The sequence below is a fragment of the Eupeodes corollae genome, chromosome 1 (assembly GCF_945859685.1).
Source record: "Eupeodes corollae chromosome 1, idEupCoro1.1, whole genome shotgun sequence".
Classification (NCBI taxonomy): Eukaryota; Metazoa; Arthropoda; class Insecta; order Diptera; family Syrphidae; genus Eupeodes; species Eupeodes corollae.
Window position 1 is genome coordinate 172,940,446 of NC_079147.1, and position 23,921 is coordinate 172,964,366.

Consider the following 23,921-nt stretch of genomic DNA (forward strand, 5'->3'; position numbering starts at 1 on the left):
CATTAACCTTCGCAATAGCCAATTAACATCGAATTTGGACATTATTATTTTCAGTTTTTAATTTTGTTCAGGGGCCAAGCATGTGTTTGTTGGTTTTTTTGTTTTACTTTCTATGTCAGAAAAAGCTTATCTCAACTAAATACAAACAGATGTCGCTAAATATTTCATACCTTTTTTTGCCACTGGGTCTGAAAGGGCTAGTTTAGCTAATTTGAAGTGGAACCATTTTTATTAAAAATTTTATGGAAAATTCACACCACTAACAGTCCATGTATAGAATGTCAATGGTTATCTCTCTTTCTTTCTTCTTCTTCCATTTATTTTTAGGTTAAGTTAATTCTCATTGCATCGTCTTGTTGAGTGGACGCATTTTTTTTTAATTAATCCCAGTGGATATAAAGCCTAAAATATTTCAGTTTTGTACTGTTAAACAAATAAAATATTAAAAATTGTGTAGCCAGCCCATTTCTAAGTCGGCAAATAGAATAAGTATACTTATACATAATAGAAATGTAATGAAAATGAAATCTCAAAAAAGTAACTGCTACTACTACTACTATCTGGTGTAAATTATATAATAGCGCTTAGGAATCTGTATGGAATACCAAATCAAATTTTTAAGATATCCGGGTATTACACCTCACATGTATTTAATGCGCATTAATCGGCTATTTTGTTTTGAAATGTCATTCGGTGATGCTTGCATTATTACATTAAGACTTTTTGGATGTTTAAGTACGTGCATTACTTTGACAGATATATGTTATTTCTACTTTCGTTGCTTACTCGGTGTATCCAACACACAATTGCCACATTAGTCATCTGTGACCAAATTTTTACTTGATCAAATGGTCATTTTGAATTCTATTCAGTCATATTTTTCGAAAAGGAAAAAAGATGATCGAGAGTTTGAGTAACGAAAACGTTCTTTTAACATACTTACTTGGCTTAACGGAAACAACGGTTGAGCTCATATAAGCAACTTTGTGTAAATAATAACTAATTTAAAAGTATAAACTGTTGATCTTAATTGGACGCATTACACAAGCCGTAAAAATTATCAAAATCGAAACTTATCGAAACTTATGTACATATATGCTGTGATCTCATGTTGAAACGCTTTGTTTTTATATTTCGTCATCTTTATTTGGGTTTATCTAATTTAATTAAGTTTGTTAACGATTTTGTGAGTTTATTTGTACGTAATAAAAAATAAATGTCATCTGCATAATATGGAAAATGTGTTTAACAAAACGTGATGAATTTAAATAATTTTTGGACACAAACTTTTTTTTCAAGTTGGCAAGCGTGGCTATGCCTATCCTCTACTTGAATTCACTTTCGTGTCCAATATTGAGGTATTAGCTCTGCTGAACACAAACACGAAGTGAAGCATATGCAAAAAAATCGAAGAGAAGGAATATAGTGCATGCATCTTGTTCCAGCCTGTAATGGAAGTTCTAATAGGCAATAAATATGTACTATTTTAAGACCGGTGTCAATATCAATTCTAAAAACTTTTTATTTCTTAGCTCATAATGCGATCAAAGTAGTTCTGAAAAATGATCTGAGCTCTTTGATTTTTTTGAAATAAAAAAATACTCAAACTTTTCTTGAAGTTGAGTTATAACAACATTTTGGCAGCACTTGGCTTTGTCCTTCCTCCAATACATCCCTGTATCCGCACGTCAAAAATTGTTTAGCATTTTCTTCCGTATTCCGTTATATTAATTTATATTTCAATTTTGAGAAAAGAGCAACAGTATCAAGGAGTTTTGTTTAATATTTCATATTTGTTTTTAAATATTTTCAAAGTTAGTTATGAAGAAAACCCAATAGAACAATCTAAGTAAGTGTATTTAATTTAACCAGTCCCTAATGCGCTTTTTATTTGTTTGCTTTGCCATTGTACTTTGTTACTATTCGAGAATTTGAGACAAGAAAAATTGAAGCCGAATGTCCTTAAAAAATAGCACTATAAATTCCTTGAGAACAAGAATATAATAGTTTTAAAGGAAAGGATTGATAAAAACTGACGAGGGGTGTTCAATTCTGTTTGCAAATTTATATTTTCGCTGCAAATAATTTTATTTAACTAAACTGGAATTAAAGAAACCAGTCAAAAGAAATAGAAAAATAAAAAAATAATGTTGATGCACTTATTTAATGTCAGAAGGAATTAAAATGTTTAAATGTTGGCAGTATAAAAGTACTTAACAAGAAAAAATTATTTTGTTCGCCTCAAATTATTGGCATATGTACATATCTGCTCAAAAGTTCAAAATTGTCATAGAATGTGCCAGTTTGTTGTGTACTTCGCTTCCAATAGATTCTTCGCATAAATGTTCCTTTGGATTTACGTTCTCAGATAGAGGTTTTGGAAGAACTGTGAAGTATGTTTGAAGGTTTGTTTTATTTTTATTTTACTTTCTCTACACTGAAAAAATATGTTAAATTTTCGTTCAATGGACAACACGTCATAACATTTGATCTCGTATTCAAATTGTGGGCATTCGTCTTGCAACTCAATTCTGGCAACCAAATTCATGAAGCAATCTTTTACCGGCTTTGGATGAAGTTTTCCCCAAGTTCTAGAATTTTTGATTCTAGAACGAGTGTTATGCTTGGCACTTTCGAAGCTAAACTTATCCATTCAATGATGCACATTGTATCGGGTTTTCTCCATTATTTTTAGAATCTGCATAAGATTTGCCATGGTTATGCATAGTAAGTACTTCTTGATTTGAAGTAGGTAATTTGTTTCCTTTGAATGAAGCATTCAGCCGATTCAATTCACAAGCAAGATTGATTTTGAACATTTTACATTGTCATTGCTGAAATTAACTGTATTTAAATTTGTATTTTAATTATTAATTGAAAGGTTTTAGGGACTTTTAGTACTGTAGTTTGATCTTCCGAAAATGTTTCGTATTAGGAACTGCCTCGTAATGCATATATATACTTACCAGCAATACAGTATTATGGAAAGAGGATCAATGAGATGAAATCAACCCTTCGAGACAATATTCAAAATTGTATTTACGCTCTGCGACTCGCTAGAGACACCAAATTTATAAGTTTAATACTTAAAGCGTAAGTCGATTCGACCATAGTAGAACGGACTCTAAACTATTTATAAAGGCGGTGTTATAATACACTTTTATAGAAACTTTTTTTTTGTTATTTTTTATACATAAGCTAGCTTTTTATAAAAGTATTAAAATATAGTTATTCGGGCTTTAAATCATAGATTTGATATGCATCCTCTCGTAGATAAATTTTGTATTTGAGTGTGTTTTTGTTCTTCATAGTATACCTATTTGCAGGTTCTGCGGTTCAATTTAACCTAAACATTGTCTATCGTATTAATATCAAGTGAGGTGGATTTCCGAAACTTTGCCGGTGCGTTAGCCTTGTGATTTAAGTTAAGTTGATATACCAATAAAAAGTAAAGTTGCTTTCTAGACTCATTTTCGCAGCACTATGTTATAGTTCCTAGTTGCTTGGAAGTGACTGGGCCGATTTTGCTGCACATATTTTTGGAATTTCGATTTATTTCCACGCAATGACGCTTTTGTCTTGTGTGTTGAGAATACTGCACGAGGCAAGTCTTCGATTCGGTTAGCAATGGTTTGAATGGTTGTTTTGGTCGATTTGGTTAATCTTCATATCATGATGCTATTTTACAATTATTTGTAGAAAGTATTTAAAGTTTTCAGGTGTCCTCTACATTATCTTTATTTTTTTCTGAAACTTTTCAAAGTCATCTAAAGAATGTGATGATTAGATGAAATTAGTTTACATATACCAATACAATATTTTTTTGGTGAAAATTTGATAAAATATGTTATCAGGTACAGATTTAAACTTTTAATTGCTGGGTACTAATATAAAATTAATAAATAAATTGAATTGTTGTGAAAACAAATGCACTAGTTTTTCAAATTTGATTTAAATCGATTTCTAGAACCTACATAGTTTGTTTTTCATTAATTACATCTTTTTTGTATTTCAGATCATATTAAATCCAAAATCATGGCAAATAGTATAACATTTGAACAATTTCTACATCATACAAACGCAGAGGAAATAATAGTTAGAAAAATGAAAGAAGCTGGTCCAAGAATTTACCAAATTAATTATAAACGAAGGCTTAAACATTGTAAAGTGCTGTACAAAAAATTTTATGATGTTAAGTTGAGAGATTCGGTTCTTGACTATGGATTAGTTTTGAAACCAATGCCAAATAGTTTCAAATCTAAATTTTTACAGTTTCCACTAAAAAATAACAGCGAAGGTGAGTTATTTTTTTAAATTGTAAAGCTTCCTAAACTCGAAGAAATTTTCCATTTTGAAATAGCTCTGCCAAGGCAGTAACTCTGAGCTTATTTACTTTTATATTCATGTAAGAAAACCCATTAATTTTTTTTTTATTTCAGGTGATAATATTAACAGTGATACAACAGAAAATAATTCTGAAAATAAAATACCAATCAAATCACCTACCCTCGAAGATAAATACAAAAATGACCTGCCTTCCACAAGTTCAGCATTTTTCAATAAGCCTCGTTTAGTTTTACCATGTGAAAAAAACAAAACTCAAGAAAAAACTAAACTAAAACTTGAGACCAACACTCAAAAGAATTGTTCAAAAAAAGAACACAATTCTTTAAAATTAGCTCCAAAAAGACGAATATCATTAGATAAAAAACCAAAATCATCAAATAAATCTCCAAAAATAACAAATTATTTTCCTTCAGATACAGATGAAGACTTAAATGGAAAACAAAATTTAATATTAAGGAAAAGCATACCTAAGACACCAAATGAGAACATCGAAATTGATCAGCCAAAAACAAAAATATTGAAAATGTCTCCTATAAAGAAAATTGGAACACAGGATGTGCCACAGTTCATTAATAGTAGTATTGGATCCAAAAGTTCCAAAGACGAAACAAATCAAAACAAAACGAAAAGAGATTATAGAAGTTTTGGGCATGAAAACAGCCTAAAGAAGAAATCAAAGACCAATAATAGATTGAGACTATATTCAGATGATTTTGTTTCGGATGATTGTGATATAAATACAAACAATTCTATAGTGAATTTGACAATTGAGGATAGTAAAGAACAGCCTTATTCTAGTAAGCTAATTGAAAATAATTCTTCACCCTCAAAATCAGCACTTCCAAAACGAATAAGAACTGAAGACTATGGAAAAGTATTAAATAATTTATCAAAGGAGTTATTAAAGGAAATAAGCCCCGAAAGAGTAAGACAAGAATTCTAAATAAAAACACTTTTATTTGATTTATTAATGTAAATAAAATAATTTTCCAGTAATCCCGAAACCATTTGAATATGCGTTTTAAAAAAGTTGAAAATATCCTGGTACATGTGTGCGAGTCGCAAAAATAATTTAATTAAAAATGTTTCTTAATAAAATAATATAATTGTTGTAGTCCATTTGATGGCTTTTTCTCATTTACGATTAAATTTAAAGCAGAACTTCTAATTGCGACAAGATTTACCAAAACTTTTCTGCTAGTGTTAGACAACCCTCGAAACTTTTAGCTTTAAAATACCTGTTCTAGCGGAATTCTAAGAACAAAAATTAGATTGTAGTATAGACAAATTTGGTTAAGGTCCCCTTAGGGGTACCTAACACAAGAAATACAAGAAAATTAGTGCCGTGTTCTCATAAAAATAATAAAAAAACGGCTTTTTTCTTTGGATTAACAATAAAAATGTGTAGTTACGAAATTTGTTGTAGCTCATGAAGTTTATAATCTTTTTTAAATACTTCTAGCCCAAAAATGGTTTCTCGAATAATGAAATTGAATTGTGGATAAAGGATGGCCAGAAAGCCTTGGAAGAAAAGGAAGACAACAACATAAGCTGCCTTAAAGGCGATCGTACCTTAATGGAGGATGTATTTCTTGAGCGTAAACTACAAACAATAAAAACGAAGCCAGACAAGGTTAAAAAATACATCAAGTACTGGCTGAATTTTAAAACACAAATGAAAAAGAGATTAGTAAGTTTTTTGTATTGATGGTTACTTGATTTTAAAGTTTTAAATCTAGATTTTGATGGGAAAACAAGTAGAAATAGCTAAATATTAGTCCTTCATCATTACTCATTTAGCCTCCAGATTGGAGATAATATTGCTTAATTTGTATTTATTGCTTAATTGATCTGTTTATTCTCGAGCATACAATTTTAAACATATTATTTTGTATATAAGAAAATCGAATGTTGGTAAATTAATAATGACTTTTTCATTTGAATGTCCAGAATATGGAGGCAACTATTGTGAGTGAAACATCAAAGGCAAGAATACTTTTTGAATTTGGTCAAATGACATACGAAGATTTCAAAAATGTAATTAATATTCAAAAACATATATCACGTTGGACATCATTAGGAAGATCAATGACGGAATTAGAAGAGAATTTAAAAAATCAGTATATGGCATTTATAAAAAAAGAAAAATCCTGGCCTAAAGTTCATATTGAATTAGCAAGACTTCAATCACATCTCCATTCAAAAGGAATTAAGGGAACAATTCCATTAAAAAGTATTCCACCGAGAATTATATCTTTTGACGAAGTTCTAGAAAAAACAAATATAAAAGAGAGTATAAGTTTAAATTCTGACCGACCACCTGAATCTTATAAGGAACTGTTGAATCTATGTAAAAAGGAATATGAAAAATGTTGTTGCAAAGGAATATGGACCGAAGGATTGAAATTTGTTGATAAAAATGAGGTAAGCCTTAACACCTAAAACCTAAATATAAAATAAAATATGTAATTAAATATATGTAATAATTTTTTTAGGAGGCTGGAAGTAGCCAGGAAATGTCCATAGAATTGTTCACTGAACCTTCTATGTCAATGTCAAATGATTTACTATGTTTGCAAATTTTGGATGGTAGCGGCTGTAATAATAATGTGACAAGACAAATTTCAAGCAACAAACAATGTGAACTGGAACAACTTTCTAAAGGCTCGACAAAAGTGCATCGAGCTAAGCCGAAGAAGCCTTCTAGATGTGGCCCGAAATCTCGAAGGAAGCAGTCATCCAAAAGTGATGAAGACGACTTAGAAATGCAAGTTAGTCATGTTTTTGGTGGTGATGAGAAACATTCGCCAAAGCTTACAAGTCAACTCCTCAAACCAATGAACACTCAGGAACTAAATCAAATATTGACACACATTCCAACACAGCTATCTAATGATTATAAAAAAGATGTGTCACATTCTGAGGGAACAATAAGGGGAGATATTGCCAATTGCGTCGATTCTGTTGCAAAACAGCCGATAATAACACATAAACAAGCTTCAAATGTAAAATTTCAATCTCTTGAAGTGAATAAGGTCTTAACTCCTTCACCGAACATTTTGGAAAGCAGCGATGAAACGAATATAAAATGTTCTAGCGTTAAAATGATTAGTGAAACTAATGAAGCATTAAATACCATACCGAGTAAAAATTTGGAATCTTCTGTGTCTAATAATAATAAAATTGAAAATATGGATAACCTAATACCACTATCGCCCAATATTTTCCATTCAAGCGAAAAAAATCAATCGCAATGTTTAGACTCTAATTCGACACAAGTTCAAATTCATGAGTCTGTTTATGTGCCTTGTGAATCAAATAATGATTTCCATACAGAACAGTATAATTACTCCATTAACATAAATGAAGCTACTCAAAGTAAAGATCCTTTTGGCGAAACTGTTGCAAGTGAAGATGAAACAGATATCATAATATTGGATGTAAGTTTTTCATCTGAAAAAAGTGAAATAATAATGAAAAATAGTACAAATTCAAGAGAAGCAAAAGTACCGGAACAAGCTCATAATGATGAACTAGATACTTCTGAGAAATCAATATCGCTAGTTAACGATTTTGATTCCGATGAATTAGTGGGAAAAACGACGCAAAATATTGTAGATTCAGAAGAAACAATTGTGCTTAAAAACCTTTTATTATCATGCCAAACTGATTCAAACCATTCAAAGGATACATTACCTACGGAAAAGTTATTATTGTCGGGTGAAATTGTTTTAGCAGGCAATCTAGAAACATCCGATAGTCAAGTTGCTCATAATAATGAACTAAATGTTTCAAAACAATCATTATTAGGTGCTGAAAGTTTGGGTTCTAACAAAGTGTCAGAAAAAACGACTACAAATACTTCGAACATAGAAACCGCTATATTACCTATATTACCTAATAATAATAGAACAAAAAAATCAGCACCATTATCGATGCCAGCTTCCCACAGTGACACAGTACATTCATTAAAGAAAACTGTTTTCGATGAGAAAATTCAAATTTCAGTTTCAAAAGCCCAATCAATTGACCCATTAATAGATGTCTGTGATGTTGCACCAAACTTATCTGAAACTAATCAAGGTGAAAATGTACAATCAATGCAATCAGATCGAAATACTAGCAGTCAGTCGGTGTATTTCCACCAATCGGTTGCAAATCAAGAAGACTTTAACCAAAATGGAAACAAAACAAACAATTCAAAAAGCAAAGTGGAGAACATAGAAAGTGACTTGAATTCAACAGTTTCAGGTGATCCCAGGAGAAACGTCAAAATTGTTGTCAAGCGAGGTGAGTAAATTTGGAAAATATTTTCTAAGCGTATCCCTATGAATGTCATGCGGTTGTGTGAACTGCAACATCTATTGAATTTGTAGCAAGATCGGTAAGTCTTTAACGGTATAATTTACGACGAACCCATTAAAACAGAACTTGTATTCCGTTATAACGAAAATAATGTTTCAAAATATATGAATCTGGTTTACATAGTTTTAAAAGAAAAAGATTTTGTAACTAACAATCAAATTATGCTTTTAATAAGGTTTTTGGTGGCCTCAGTTTGAAATCAATGTATAACGACAGGTTTCTGGCACATAAGGTTTAAACGAAACTGTCATCTAAAGAAGTTTTTGACATACTTTGAAAAAAATTAAAATAGTGTTCGGGAAAAGGGTATTTTTAAGTAAAGCATAATATTCAAGGTTTTTCACAACATCTTATAGAGGCAACTAAAGACTAAAACCTCTCATTAGTATTGAAAATTCCCGAAAAGTATGCGAGATTCTTAAAGGATCTTAACTGTATCTGAAAGATAAAATTTGTATTTTGAAAAGTAATCATGCAGTTTTTTTTTGCAACTATGTTATGTTTTATGTTTTTTTTTAATTTAATTAGATTTGTTTTATACATCTATTAGTCTGTAGTCCCTGTTTCCCTACGAGCTGTTGCGCTACCTAATTATTGTTTTGTTGACCAGTTTTACTAAAGACCTAAGCCTTTTTAAAAAAATAATAGCCATTGAATTATAGGGAAAATTCGTTTCTGGTTCACATGCTATCGTTTACCATAAAATTTTCTATAATGCTTTCTCCAAGCAAATTCAAATTGATTGTTTGATTGCTTTTAGCAGTAAACATTACAGTTATGATTCGTGTGCAACTTGTTCGTTTCTGTGTTTCAGATCTTGTTAAGATGTTCTTTTTTGCTGTCGTGCTAAGCAGTTTGAGAAGAGGGAGGAGCAGGTACGACCTCTTCATCGCATTCGTTTTGCTTGTTTGCTATTTATGCTTAATATGTCTATTCAATCACCTGAAGTTTATTCCATTGATGTTATTTGCCAGGAGGCATTAAGGACCAAAATAGTTTTAAAGACTATGCCTTTTAAAAGTGGTCCTTTTAATGTCCCGTCTTTCCGCTATACCGGCACTGTCTAAACATCGTCAATCGTCAGCAGAAAAAGGATTGGCGATAAAAGGATCGCCTTTAAAATATTCGGATAGCTGCTGACATATTTTTAGGAATTTTTAATATCGGCAACAATTATTGGGAGAGTTCATCTCCAAGAAGCGATCTCCAAATACATTTATAGTTGACTCGGCCATAGGCCTTCTCAAAATCCACAAACATGAGAAAAAGCGGTGATTGAAATTCCGCAGACTACTCTTAGATGAGATGATATTAATGTCTCTTGTGTGTAGACTCAACTCTGACTTTAATCTATTCGAATATGAGTTTGGAAACAAACTGATAAAAGTGTTATAGCATGCCAATTGTTGCAATTCTTAAGGTCATCTTTTTTGTCAGCTTAAAACTGTATGCTTCCAATCCCTGGGATAGACGGTTTTTTCAACAGAGCTTGTACAAGCGGCCGAAGTTGTTATGGGATCAGCCTTTAGAAGTTCAGCTAGTATGCCATTAAGTCCAGGTACTTGATTGTTTTTGAGAAGATTAATCGAGATTTTTGATTTCCGCTACTGAAGAGTTTTAATGTCAATATACTGGTGGAATTAAGCACTACTCTCAGCTGTATCTTCATTTAACAGTTCACACAAACTATCCTTCCATCTTTGTATCTCGTCTTTAATTGATTATAAGCAATCAAGACGATTTACGTTTATTTTGTTAGGACAATTTTTTTTTGATACTTTTCCAAGTGATCTGCGAGACCGTTCAAACTTACAGACAGTTCAGTCTTTCATCATCTAACTTGGCATTTATTTGCAACTTGAACGATTTACAACGTTTGTGTGGCCAAAGTTTCAGCTCCACTAGTACTTGTTATTTCAAACTTCTTGCTGTAACATGTTATTGTCTTTGTACATCAATGGTACTTAGCTGTAAACTCAAAATAAACTAATAGTGGTCATCCTCCACATCGATATTACTCATATGTACTTCGGATATCACAAATTAAAGTCGTTGGTGAATCCGTAATATGATCGATTTGATTATAGTTTTGACTCTCCGGATGCACCCATGTGATTTTCTAGCATGTTTTATGTTTAAATAAAGTACAACCCAGAAAAGAAGTTTTGCTTCACAAAAGTGAACAACTAGATAGCTATATTAATTTCGTAGCCAAACTTCCGTCCTTTTTCATTACGTTGAAGACTGTAATTATCTGTTGACACACGGTTGTGTTCTCCAAATTTTATTACATAATTTTAGGATGTTGACCAGCAGGATATTAAATTTAATCGATATATACAACTGAAGAAAAGCGGCAACATGTGCATGATTTAAAATTAACATGTTAATTTGAAAGGCAATTCAATATCAACTTTAGTGATTGTGGAATACAAAATATAAAACTATATAAATATATCTATTAATTTCTTGGGAAATATTTTTCATTAGGAATTTTTCCCTTCCCGGGAACGAGTTCCTACTATGTATCAGGAATCCTTTTTTTTTATTATTAATCAATGAAATACAACGAGACCAACGAAGTGAACAAAGATCGATAAGGCGAAACTTAAGAGATCATTCAAATCCATTAGAAAGACAAAACAGAAAAAATATATAGATTTCAATTTCTCGTTCCAAAGCAACGTCACAGTTATGCCATTTTGTGGCTTTTTTGAAGGATGAGGAATTGAAGTTCTTTTCATCTGGGAATCATTCGTTTCAACGTTCTGCTCCTCCGGTTCAGTTGCATTCATGATCATAGCAAACATAACATTCTCGTCGAAGGATTTTTCGTTTAACACTGCAACAGAACGGCTGACTGATGATGAATTTGGACAATTTTCACTATCGGCGATTTGCTTTCGATTACCGTCTGTCTTTCTCTGAGGGAGGCCAAAAGTTAAAGCATTTGAGCATCCTTCCACTGATTCTACTAAGGCACAAATTCGTATCGTTTCCTCCAACGCACTGAATTTATACTTCTTGTTTGGGCCTCCACCGGTTGCTTTTTTTTTCTCTTGTTTTCAGACATTTTTATCCTCACGTATTTTTTTTATCAAGCCATACTTATCATTTCTTTTTTCCATTCAGAAATAGATTATGTTGGTGAGCCCAAACTGTTAAGTTCTTTTTCTACTTCTTTCCAACCTTAAGGGAAAAAATGTTTCATTTTTTCCTGCAGGGATGAGACATCTGTAGAAGAAAAAGTAGAAGATCCTTTTTGTTGCCAATGATAATATTTTGAATGGTTCTTCTGGATTCAATGTCGTTTTATAAAATATTTGTTTACTGTCACTAGTGTATCGAATCCACCTCACTGTGCTTCAAACAAATTGGTCTCCTTCTAAATAAGATCCTTTTTTTGTTATCTAGGGACACTAATTTCAACATTAACCTTTTCTTTTTCCTTTCAATTAGGGCATGCCAAGTATCGCATTCCATATGAGTATGGCCAGACTCTAAGAACTTGTGATCAATATATTAAATTGATAAATTTTCTTTTAAAAAAAAGAGAACGAACGTGTTTTTGTATTTTAGCCAGAAGATGAATCGCTGTAAAATGTAATTTTACGATCACTTGGTGGTCGACCTAAGGAGTTTAAAAAGGCAGGAAGAAATCTTATTCCCACCCCTGCGCGCAATACCTTTGTGCCACGTATAGCAGCCAGAAAAATTAGTCTCTAAATCATATACCCATATACCGTAAGATTAAAAGTCTATAGATGCCTTTTTTAAAATGTACGGAGTTTCTTAGATAAGGCGTTGGCAGACAAAAGCAAAAGCTTTCGCGTTTTCCTTACCAATCTTGTTCTGCTTTTAGAAGATGTAAGTTTTTTTGCTCAAATAATATCTTTTTCTCTTCATCGTCTTGAGCAACTTTAATTTTAGACATAAATGTATCACAATTTGAACAGGTGTCTAATTTAGGGGCTTTAAACTTAAGATTCATAGTTTGGAATATTTCATCATATTTGGTCATGTCCAAAGGGCTAGCTACTTATTCTTTATACATGCGGTGCATTGTTGCTAGACTTATAAGAATATATTTTTGGGATGTATCACTTCCCATTCGGGAAGATCATCGCAGTTAATAGAGACATTTTCCTTGTCTTTGTTGCTAACTGTTTGCCAAATGTTGATCTTCGAGTATAATAATGAAATACTAACTTTTGAATAAAAAGGATTTGTATTGTCAAAAAACATCACTTATCGATGTCAAATCCATTCATTGAAGATTTTGTTTGAATTCGTTGTATGTAATTGATTGAAAATAATAATCTGATTCAATTGTTTCATTTCAATTATCATATGATGAATATTTCTGTGGCCATTCTTTAAATGATATTTTATTATTATGTTCATTAAGAGATATAACAGGATGTGTAGACGTGCAGGCTTCAAGAATTATATGCTCTTGGCAATCATAAAGAAAATATTCGTTTAACTTTTTGCCTTATACACCTTTTTTTTTGCTTACCACTAACTATATTATTTTCTGGTGTAGAACTTCTCTGCATTACAAAATTATATGATCGATTCGATGTTTCTATAAATCATAAAAAAATATTCTTCAAACTAACATCGGCATAAGCAGATTCAAAACAAATAAGGCATTGGAATCAGACATATCACCACATACTGAAATACAGATCGACACATTGCTAGAAAGAAAGACAGGCAAGCAAAAAATATCCCTCACGTTAATTATATAAGTTAGAAAGGTGCAGGTGCGCACAGGTGACATGGAAAGTCAGACAGACAGATACCCACTTTAGTAGAGATCACACAGACATGCAACACGAATATAGAGAGACAGAGTAACACTGGTACACACACAAGAGAAAAAAACTGCAAGACGCCAACGGACACTCAGTCTACACATAACCAGACTTTTAATTACACTTTAAATTCAAAACACTTGAAAAATCTAAAAAAGGAAATATCGACCGTGCCTAAAATCTAAAGTCGAGTTATGACAAAACTATTTATTATTTTCTTACCTTCGTGCAAAAATAACTAAAATTTACTTAAGCACTAACTTGTTTTTGATTTGGTCGCGCAAAAACAACCAAACACTACATTAGATTTTTATAAACTGACTCTTTGCCATGGAAAAAGGACTAAAGTCGAATTAAGATTTTTCATGATCAAAACTTCCTTGTGGAATAATGACTAAACTCAACTTAAGACACGACAGATTTATTTATATCTCGGAGAATAACAACTAAAGCTAAGTTAAGTTGTTTTTCCCCAAATAGAAATTTAAAAAATACAACAATTTCATTGAGGAAGAAGAACTAAACTCGACTTAAGCGGGTTTTCCTAAACACAAAAATAGACCAAAATCCACAATTTTCTCGCGATAAAAATAACTTAACTTAAGTTAAATCGAACATTTTTAAATCTTAAGTCAACTTTAGATAATATGTCGGGGCTTTTTCCAGTTTTGTTTGAGTTTAGTTGTACAAAACTGTTTTTGTTAAATTGTGGCTAAATTTTGTATGATACAAATGCAAACAAAGTTTACAAAATAGATACGTACGCTCTGAAACTAATGATATGAAAAACTCAATTTTATCTTAAGTCGACTTTAGCGGTTCTGCCTTATGGGCAAAGATATATTTTGTGTATAACTTTTGTTCAAATTTATATTATAAAGGATATTATACACACATATGTATTTTGTTTTCATTTCGACCTGTACTGGAATATTTGATTTTAATATAATCTAAAATTTCTACATTTTATTTTCAATTTTAGAAAGCTTCTCTGAGCAATTCAGCGAATATTGTGATGATGTTGAAATCGTTGAAATGCCCAAATCAGAAGCAATGGTTATTGATGATGAGGAAACAGCACCAGAGCTATTAGAAGCGCTTTTGTGTAATTCTTCTAATAATGAATCTTTTCCAATGACAACTGTGCATACAACCATATCTCATGCAACATCTTCCATATATTTGGAAAGTTTTGCGCAGGCACAACAATTTCCGTCGAATTTTGATTTAACACAAAGCCAATCGGATTTAAATCAACTCAGCAATCAGTCAACAAATGTACCTTCTCGAAAAGTAAGTAAAAAGTATCCTGGGATAACAATACAAAGTTCAGATTGCAACTCTTCTAATTGTCAAGTAATCCAGACACCACATGACAAGACAACATATCTAATCGGGTCTGTTTTGGCGGACACAGCTCAAAGCATGAATTGCAAAAAACAATATGATCATAAACAAAGTCATTTTATCAATAAGTCCGTTTCTAACATGTGTAAAGATGATATGCTGTTGTCAGAAACGAGCTTTGTTTCAATAGCACCACAAAATATTCCATCAGATATTGAATTTTCGCAAATCAGTTGTAATAAATTTCCAAATCAAAAGCAAAAGGAACACTCCCAAGTGTTAGAAGAAAGTTCTAAGCATGCGGAAAAAGCTAACAAACATTCTTTTGTGGGTAATACTCCAGCAAATAGTGCACTTCTGGTGGGTCATACACGCGAAAGTGGGAGTGAAACTAATAAAAGATGTGCGAATTTAGAGCAACAAGAACTTAATGACCAAAATAATATACCCGACAAATGTTTAAAACGCAACATGCCGCAAGGATTATCTCCATCAAAGATCAATGTTGAGGAAAAATCAAAACCTCAACACGATTACACAGGTAAAGGTTACAATAAGTCTCTAACTATTGCATATTTATTTGAACAATTTTCAGGCATTAATGAGCAAGATGGAGAACAACCCGATGGTACCTTAGCAGAGGATTCTTTGAGTAAATCAAGTGATGTTGAACTTCTGGAAGAAAGTACAGATGAAGAAGTTGAATTACCTCTTGTAGCTGAGATGACTACCGAGGATGTTACTAACAATCAAAACAATAAGATGAATCAAACCGGTGATCCCTCTAACAATACTGCGCGAGAACAAGTTGAAGCCTCTCAAAGTAGTGAATTAATTAGATTGAATGAATGCGAAGCTTTAAGCCTGGACATTCTAAAAAAGCCGAATTTATCTTCTAATACAACTGCGAATACTACCGTTGTCAATAACAATAATTCTGTCAATATTGAATCTGTTCTTGAAAACATTAATTTAGAAATATCACTTGAAAATAGCTCAGAAAGTCCAGACATTCAATGCAATCAAAATCAACTAAATGTTAATGTAAGATCTATTGAAAAAACAGATTTTGTAACAAAAAGAAAAATTTCAAAGCATATTGAGTCTATTAACAAAGTTTTAAGTGACAAAGAGACAACTTTAAATGATATATCGCCAAGAAGTTCTGTAATCCAAACAAATATTCAATCAAATTCACACGATATTGAGAAAAATATCAACTTAAGCTCGAACCCACGCATCGACTTAGATGAGGGTAACACACAAATATCTACAAATATCAATATTAGTGACGAAAATGTAACCACTTATGTTCCCGATTCTAAATCCCTTGAAACAAATACATGCAGCGTAACTCAACGTTCAAAAAAATTGCAAGAAGCTGTAGAACAGGTACTGAAAATTAAGAAGAACGTTAATACCAATAAGCGCTGCAGAACACTTTCCGAGCAATTACAACCGGTCAACATTTTCACAATGACTTCTAGTTTTTCGCAGCCCTCCGAAGTTTATCATTCTGACTTTTCTAAACAAACTTCTAATGTTGGCGAAGTGTGTTTAAATTCCCTCAAGTCAAAATCACAACGATTATCGGAAAAACAAACAAACGAAACAAAAGAAAATAATACAAATAAAGCTGAACCTACAATAATTTCAAAATCCAAAACAATTACTTTGAAGGGATTCATTCCCTTTGGCGCCATTCAAAATATACAAGCCACCAATGAAGATTACGTTGAAGTACCAAAGATGATGGTAGAAAAACAATTTCTTAGTATTGTTTCGTCCGTTTGTAAAAACACTGACCTAACTACAAATAATTCACTCCAAGATAGGTTTTCGCTAAAAATAAATGTAGATCTCACAATACCTGAGCATATAGAAAGTTCCGTTGCAATGCTTCAAGAAGAACTGACAAAATCAACTAAACCTTTAATGGCAGCAGAAGAACTGATTGTTCAAGATAGTTCTTTACATGATAAACACTCAAATAAACTTCTTAAGGAGAAGGGGGATAAGACAAAGTTAAAAATTCCTTCGATTTTAAAAAAGAATACAGCACATAAGAAATACTCAAAGCCTTCCGATTTTGTTCAGCAAAAAACACATGCTTTTTCTTCGATTCCTTTGAAACCATGTAATAAGGCAATTATAAGCAAACCCCATAGCCTTTTGAGCATTGAGGAATGTGATTACCTTATTGAAGATGCCTCCCAGCAAACTGCCACAGCAACTGTATCTCAAATACTTGGCACTGACTGTACTTACTTCGAAAACTCCGAACTACTAAGAAATCTGGATAACGCTTGTATCACTCATCATCTTGATTTACTTGAACAGCAAATTGAGCAACCTTCTCCACAGGTTCCAACACCAACACTTACACAAACACCACCGCCAGCCACAAGCAAGGTAATCAATTTAGCACCAATAACTTTGTCTGAAGGAGTTACGGCTCGGAAAGTCTGGCAAGTGAATCTCCAGTGGAAAAGCCAATATGAAATGGCAATTGAAGTAAGATTTAGCGTCAATAAACGCTCAATGACCGCATGTGATGAATCAGCCAAGCAGATATTCAATTTTCCACAAGAAATATGGTCTGATATACATAGAATTTTAAGAGAAATCGACCGCTTTGAATATAAGCGCAGAACTTTAAAAAATAAAAAAAAATCTACTTCATTGCATAAAATACTGGGACAACTTTTTAGCTCATCAACTCAGGTAGTTGATGTTAAGATTATTAATGATTGTTATAATCCTTTTACAATTTGTGAGAAAACTATTCCTGTATATAGAAAACCTTTTCAATGTCTAATGAAAGGAATTAATCAAAATATATTAACTAAAATGAACTTCCTCAAAGAGGATCTTCGAGAAAAAAAAACCATGTCGTGAAATAAACTTATCCGGGCCGAATAAACCTTGTAAACAGACACTTTTTAATACATAAAAATACCTAAGTTTTTTTTAATATGATATTCTTATTTCTTTCAGTCATAATGCATTTTTTGAATGTATTTGCTGTTTTGGAGACCTGACTTTAATAATATTTTAATTTCTAATTTATATTGTAAATTGAATGTACACATTATTTTAAAACTTGTTAACTGTTATACAAAAAATAAATTGTTTTTTATTTAAATTGAAAAATAATTTGTGTTCAAAAAAATATAATTACGTCCTTCGGAAACATGTTTGTACGTTAAATAATTCTTAACGGTTAAATGTGCTATTTGAAATTCATAATTTTCCTACAACATTTTTCACCTTGCAAGAAAGGTTTAAATAAGGCAACATGAGTTCTTTAGATGCAACTGCGTCTTGTTAAAGAACATTCTTTGCATTGCAAAATGGATTCTCTCAAATTCTATGCACTCTTTCCACAATAATAAATTATTTCATCTTTAGGAACGCGTAAACACGCTTCATAGATGAAACATACATCTGGAGATTCACTTATACTGAAATAATCCCGCAGGTCGGATCCCCTTGATACATTATTAATTAAAGCGGAGAGTCTAGTATTAATATTACCGTCTGATAGATATAAAAAAGAAAGTCGATTGAAACAATGCCCACGAATGAAAGGACTCCCTGTATATAAAACCAAAAAAACGCTTATTTTCCTCTCAAACTCATATAGTTCCGCCCTCCCCATCATATATACATATATATTGAATGTAACATTGTGTGTTATTTGCCTTAACTTTTGAAAAACATCAGAATCATTACATTTGTCAGAAGATTTTGTATACCATACCAGAAATATGCCATTGAGTGGAAATGTTCGCCTATTTGTATCCGTTTCAATTCGCACCCGCAGAGTAGCAAAACGGTGACAAACCCCACAATGCCACCATCTACCCCCAACTGAACATTTAAGGATGACAACAAAAAAATCCTCGAAACCAAAACCGCACAGCAGTGACATTACCTCTCTTAAGAGTCTAAATGTAACCATTCAGGTTGTTTGTGGCTTCCCTGTAACAACTATTGCTAACGTTCGTTGTTTGCTAAAAGGCAATGTCCTCTATCAGCTTCTGTTCTAACTATAACCGATATACAAAGGACGACAAGGACAACGAGAACGACAACAACAACAACAACGGTAACTGTAATGAAAACACCGAAGAACAGAAGCAACGAATATCAAATGAGAATTTGATCCCTTTATATCCCCCAATGGTTATAAAACAGATGAGGCCCAGAACTTATTTTTCCTTCCCACTTTTTACTGTTGCTGCTGTTATTATTTTTGGATTACTGGTGCCGCAGAAATGCAGGAGCAACAAGCTCCTGGTTCTGTTCCTGGAATGGCATCATCACAAACTACGTAAAAGACCAGCAACAGCTCTGCTAGTCTGGTGTTGGTTAACTTTCTATATTATTTGAGGGTTGTATGTTGGGTCGGGTTTGGGTTTTCGGATGTGGTGTGTGTCGCAAATTTTATTTCAATTTTTTTTATTGTTTTTACTATTTTTGTTCTTGTTATTTTTTCATATATAAAAGTAACTTAAACCCTAGGGCATAAGCTGAAAGATGTGACTTCATTTTAATAGGGCAGTGGAGCCGAGATGTGTAAAAGTCTTAAGCATAACCATAAATTATGATAAAGAAAGATTATTATAGTTTAGAATGAGAAAGAATGCGTTAAAGATACTCTCAACCCTTATATTTTAAACCTCAAGTAGTTCAGGGGTAATATACTACATTAATACATTTGAAAAAAAAAATATATAAAAAGATATATGTAACATCTTGCGGAATAACAAATAAGACTGTCGAAATTAATAGAAAGACTTTTAAATAAATTTAATTGATTCAATAATTTAAAAATAAGTAGGATACCAAATACTACATTTAAAATTATTACAAATTTAAAAGTAATAACACGATTCCAATTAAAAAAATATCGTCTTTTTCGATGCAAGCTACTTTTCAACGATATTTTTTTATTGAATCGAAGAAATTTATTTAAATAATATTCATAAAAGACGAAGTTCAGAATACAATTTGTAGATTAATTATTATTTATCATTTAAAGGAAACTCTTTAAACATTTTTTCTATTCAATCAAAGCTTCCAAATTATCACAGATTTAAGTTGTGATGTAGCTAAGCTGTAATTATAAAGAATTGCTGTACTTGTAAATTGTTCGTCTTTACTGTTCTTGTTATTATAAAATTCTTAAACACAAGAACTGATTTGAAATTTGGTAATATATTTTCTACAATTTCAAATCTATCGAAATCTAATGATAACTGGAACAATTGTGCAGCGCAAGGGATGAACATACATACATAGAAACGATGCAGGTATCATGAAAACGACGATCACTTTGTTAATCGATCGTTTCTGTCTCACATTATAGGCCTGGATTCAATTTTTTTAGTCGTTACAGCATTTGGCTTGAGTCCGCGTACGTCTGTACAACGGTTTTTTGAAAAAGGTTTTGAAAAATTCTTTTTTATTATTAACCTTCAGAAAAAAAACTTTTATAAGCCCTTAAATTTTTTTCTTTTTATAAGAATTAAATGTGAAGAGGTTTTAAAAAAGCTATTCAGAAGTCAATAGCTTTTTTATTACATTAGGTCTTCGAGATTTAAAGTACCAATTAGAACATAATCAGAGTTTTTGTTTTCTTTCGGATATTGAATTATTTTTAATGAATGGTTTAAGCTGAAGTCTAATTAGCAAGCAGAACTAATTAAACATGGTTAGGATCGCTCCTTCAAAATCTTGCATCTTAACTTCATAGAAACATCTTTCATCGTTAAACATTTTGAATTTATCCATTCAACATTTGTTAGCCGAATAGGCGAGTACTAGTTCTGAAATTGACACCACTGACTAAAAGTAAACGCACTTCTGAAATAACCTTGTTGTGAGAGGGTGTAGTGGTTGGTGCTGTCTCATATAAACATAGGATGGCAAAATATTGGCGAATCTAATTTATTCCTTTTTGTGTTTGTTGATACCCATTTGCTTTTTTGCTAGGTACTATCGCCTTACATTTTTTTAACTTCGAAAGTAGTTTCACACACCACAAATCACAAGCAAAATGAAACGAAGGAAACACCAAAATCCTTAACGGTTCAATGTTCAGCTGAGAAATGGAACCAGAAACAGAAACAGTGAAGAGAGGTGTACTTGTGGGATTCACTAAAATTCCCGTAGGTCTTACAACGCGTTTAGATGGTAGTTTCTCTGAGCATTAACATTTCCTTTACGTTCTTATAACATAAATGAAATGCACAACTGGATCGCTCGAACTAGTTCCTTTATATAAGACTTAAAAATATACCTGTAAAATAAGTTTGTCTTCAAGAATATAAATGCCATTTGATTTGGCAAAAAACCTCCATTTTTCAATTTTTTTGTTTGAAAATCGTTAGGCTGGTTTTATTTAAATTAATTCTTTTATTCAAACAAGTTTTCCATTTTTTCTTAAAAATATTTTTGTTATGCAGTTGTTTTGTGATTAAATAGAAATTTAGTCTGGACGAATAATCATCATATATATTTTTCGTTAGCATGTCTCCCTTTTTCGGCTCTCATACGGAACTAATTTTAACAAATTAGGTGTCAAAACAAAGAGAATTTTCCGTAGACAAGAAATTTATAATTTGTTGAAACTTTTTATTATAATAAAAATATGAAATACTTGAACTTATCGATTACACACCATTTTTTGTTGGTAAGCTAGTTTCATTCCAAGACACAACTCATCCCGGAAATGAAAAAGACTTGTAAGCATACTTAACGAAAATAATTGTTTCTGTATTTAATTAGTTCCTTCAAAGCTTTTTCCTTTGGATAGCTTTATTTTAATTTCATATTAGAAGAACTAGGTTGGAAAATAATTTATCTGAAGATATAAAAGATTCAGAACACGTATGTTTAAATTGTAAAGCGATCGCCTATTGGTTGATTAGTTATGTAGGTGTCTAAAACCAATAAAGAATAGTTCATTGGCATGCTCAGCTTTATACAGATAGATAGATAGATTCAGCTTATTTTTTTCGTTAAAGTTTAGAAAAAAAAAACAATCATACTAACAGCTACAAGAAATTGCTATTCACGTGTTGTTTAAGTCGGGCTCTTGTGCGTTTTGGATTTAAGTTATGACGTGACTCGTAAGCAGTAGTTGTATAGGTTGTACGAAATAATAAATAAAAACTGTACCAAATGCATTAATTTGGATAAAAGAGAAATGTAATCAAAATTTTGTCAAAATAATGCGCTCTTTCGGGCTCATGCACATGGAGACGGGAGGGGTTTACATTTAATACAAGTAAAATAATATAAAAAAAACTTATTTAGGATTCAACATTTTACATAAAAATATGTTTTCCTTCAAAAATGTAAATGCCATTTTATAAATCAAAAAACCCTTGATTTTTCAATTTTTTTTTCGAAAATCGATAGAGCAGTTTTTTTAAATTCATTTTTTATATATAAATTTTTTCAATTTTGTTTTAAAAATATTTTTGGTAAGCAGTTGTTTAGTGATTCTAAATATACGCTCTACATTTGAATTTCGTAAAAAAATGTTGAACCGTTTTTGATCTACAGAATTTTGAAAATGCGCTCAAAAAATTATTGAAATCGGTTCACAAGATACTGAGCAAACTAAGAAACAATAAAACGGTACCTTTTCGGAGCAATACAAAAATATGTTTTTGCTTACTAAAAGAAGCCAAGTTAAAAAATTAAAATTTAGGGAAAATTTAAAAAAAATCTATCGGTTTGTTTTTGAGAAAATTCGAATTTTCGTTTTTTTTTTTTACCAAATAAATTGTATGGGGTAAACAAAATGAAAAAACGCCTAACGAGACTCTGCTCAAAACCTTAACTTCCAAGTTTGAACTCAATTGACCCAATGCAGTGATTTTGCCTGTAGGAGTGTGGACGGAATCGCGGGAAACACTTTTTTCGACTAATCTTCCATCTGATTTAAATCTCGAGTTCGAAATTGTGCACGAATGCAAAACTTGCCATATAGTTCCCATGTGTGCCAAGTAAAAATGGAATAAATACAAAAAAGAAGAGAGGAAGACACCCGAAACCCGATTCTAAGTGAATACCAGAATTTAATGCGCCAACACACATCAGCCATAGGAAATGTTTCTTTATTTTAAGGAGTTCCATAGAATGGTTAGTCGTCTCAGGGGGTTGGTTGTAAGTTCAGTGCTTATAGATCTTTGATTATTTTTATTGCAAAGAAGTTTTTTTTTCTTTTGCCGCGCACATAAAATTACCTCGGGAGTAAAAGAGGACTTCTACTACAAGCATCACAATCACACTATCTCGCGAATTTAGATGTTTTTGTAGTGCAAAGCAAAGGGCCAGATATCGGCTTTAGATGGGATCTCGACTGCTGGGGTGATATGAAATCGATTGTTACAAATCACAGGATTAACAGAATCAATGGGATGGAATGGCATCGTGAACTTCAAAAAAGGACATATGGTGTTCATAATGAAGCATATTTAAGTTAACGACTTTCAACGAGGGGAGAGAAGGTAGATCTAACTTCGATGTGGTGTTTTTGTGGTGTTCCTTTTGTGTTGTTCAAAAGGCGTATCGTTTTTATTAATTCTGTATTTTGAAAAAATTAGCATCAATAAGAACAGAGTAATGTTAAATTCAACGTTCCACAATGTAGGTATTATAGATTTATGTTTTTTATTTTCGCTTGAGTCATTTGTTTAGTTTAAGTGCAATCTTGCGAGTGTGATAAAACAAGTCTTGAACATTGTATTTTTACTTTCTATGGGATATGACTGAATAATTTTCCATTTGGATTTTTTTGTTTATGAAATATTAAATGTGTCCTATAAGTGAAAGCTGCTATAAAACAGCTATTATTGAAACTTATCACTGGTGCAAAATGTTGAGTTTTGATTTTATAATGTAGATATACATTTATTTGATATTAACTCGCTTTTTTCTGTACTCCTGGGTGTAAGACCATTCAATTGTCTTTTTAGAGGGAGTCAATTCCCTGCATTTTAATCATACATTATCAAATTCCAT

At 31.8% G+C, this 23,921-nt stretch overlaps 2 protein-coding genes across 5 annotated transcripts in view; one reads left to right on the forward strand and one right to left on the reverse strand.

Moving 5' to 3' along the window:
• Positions 1-23,921, reverse strand: part of LOC129953996 (lysosomal alpha-mannosidase-like) — a 424,309-nt gene that overhangs the window by 231,851 nt on the left and 168,537 nt on the right. The window lies entirely within an intron of this gene.
• Positions 1,712-18,026, forward strand: LOC129953992 (uncharacterized). Of its 4 annotated transcripts, none has more exons than XM_056067569.1 (9): positions 2,316-2,405; positions 4,016-4,297; positions 4,440-5,272; positions 5,810-6,037; positions 6,298-6,771; positions 6,843-8,637; positions 14,515-15,420; positions 15,475-17,806; positions 17,877-18,026. In XM_056067569.1, the coding sequence occupies exons 1-8, from the start codon at positions 2,396-2,398 to the stop codon at positions 17,775-17,777; spliced, it is 6,831 nt and encodes a 2,276-aa protein (XP_055923544.1). In that variant the 5' UTR covers positions 2,316-2,395; the 3' UTR covers positions 17,778-17,806; positions 17,877-18,026. The 4 variants fall into 4 exon arrangements, with proteins under 4 accessions (XP_055923545.1, XP_055923544.1, XP_055923543.1 ...); XM_056067571.1 differs by having other exon boundaries at positions 2,317-2,405; positions 15,475-17,291; XM_056067570.1 differs by lacking the exons at positions 2,316-2,405; positions 17,877-18,026 and adding an exon at positions 1,712-1,849 and having other exon boundaries at positions 15,475-17,869.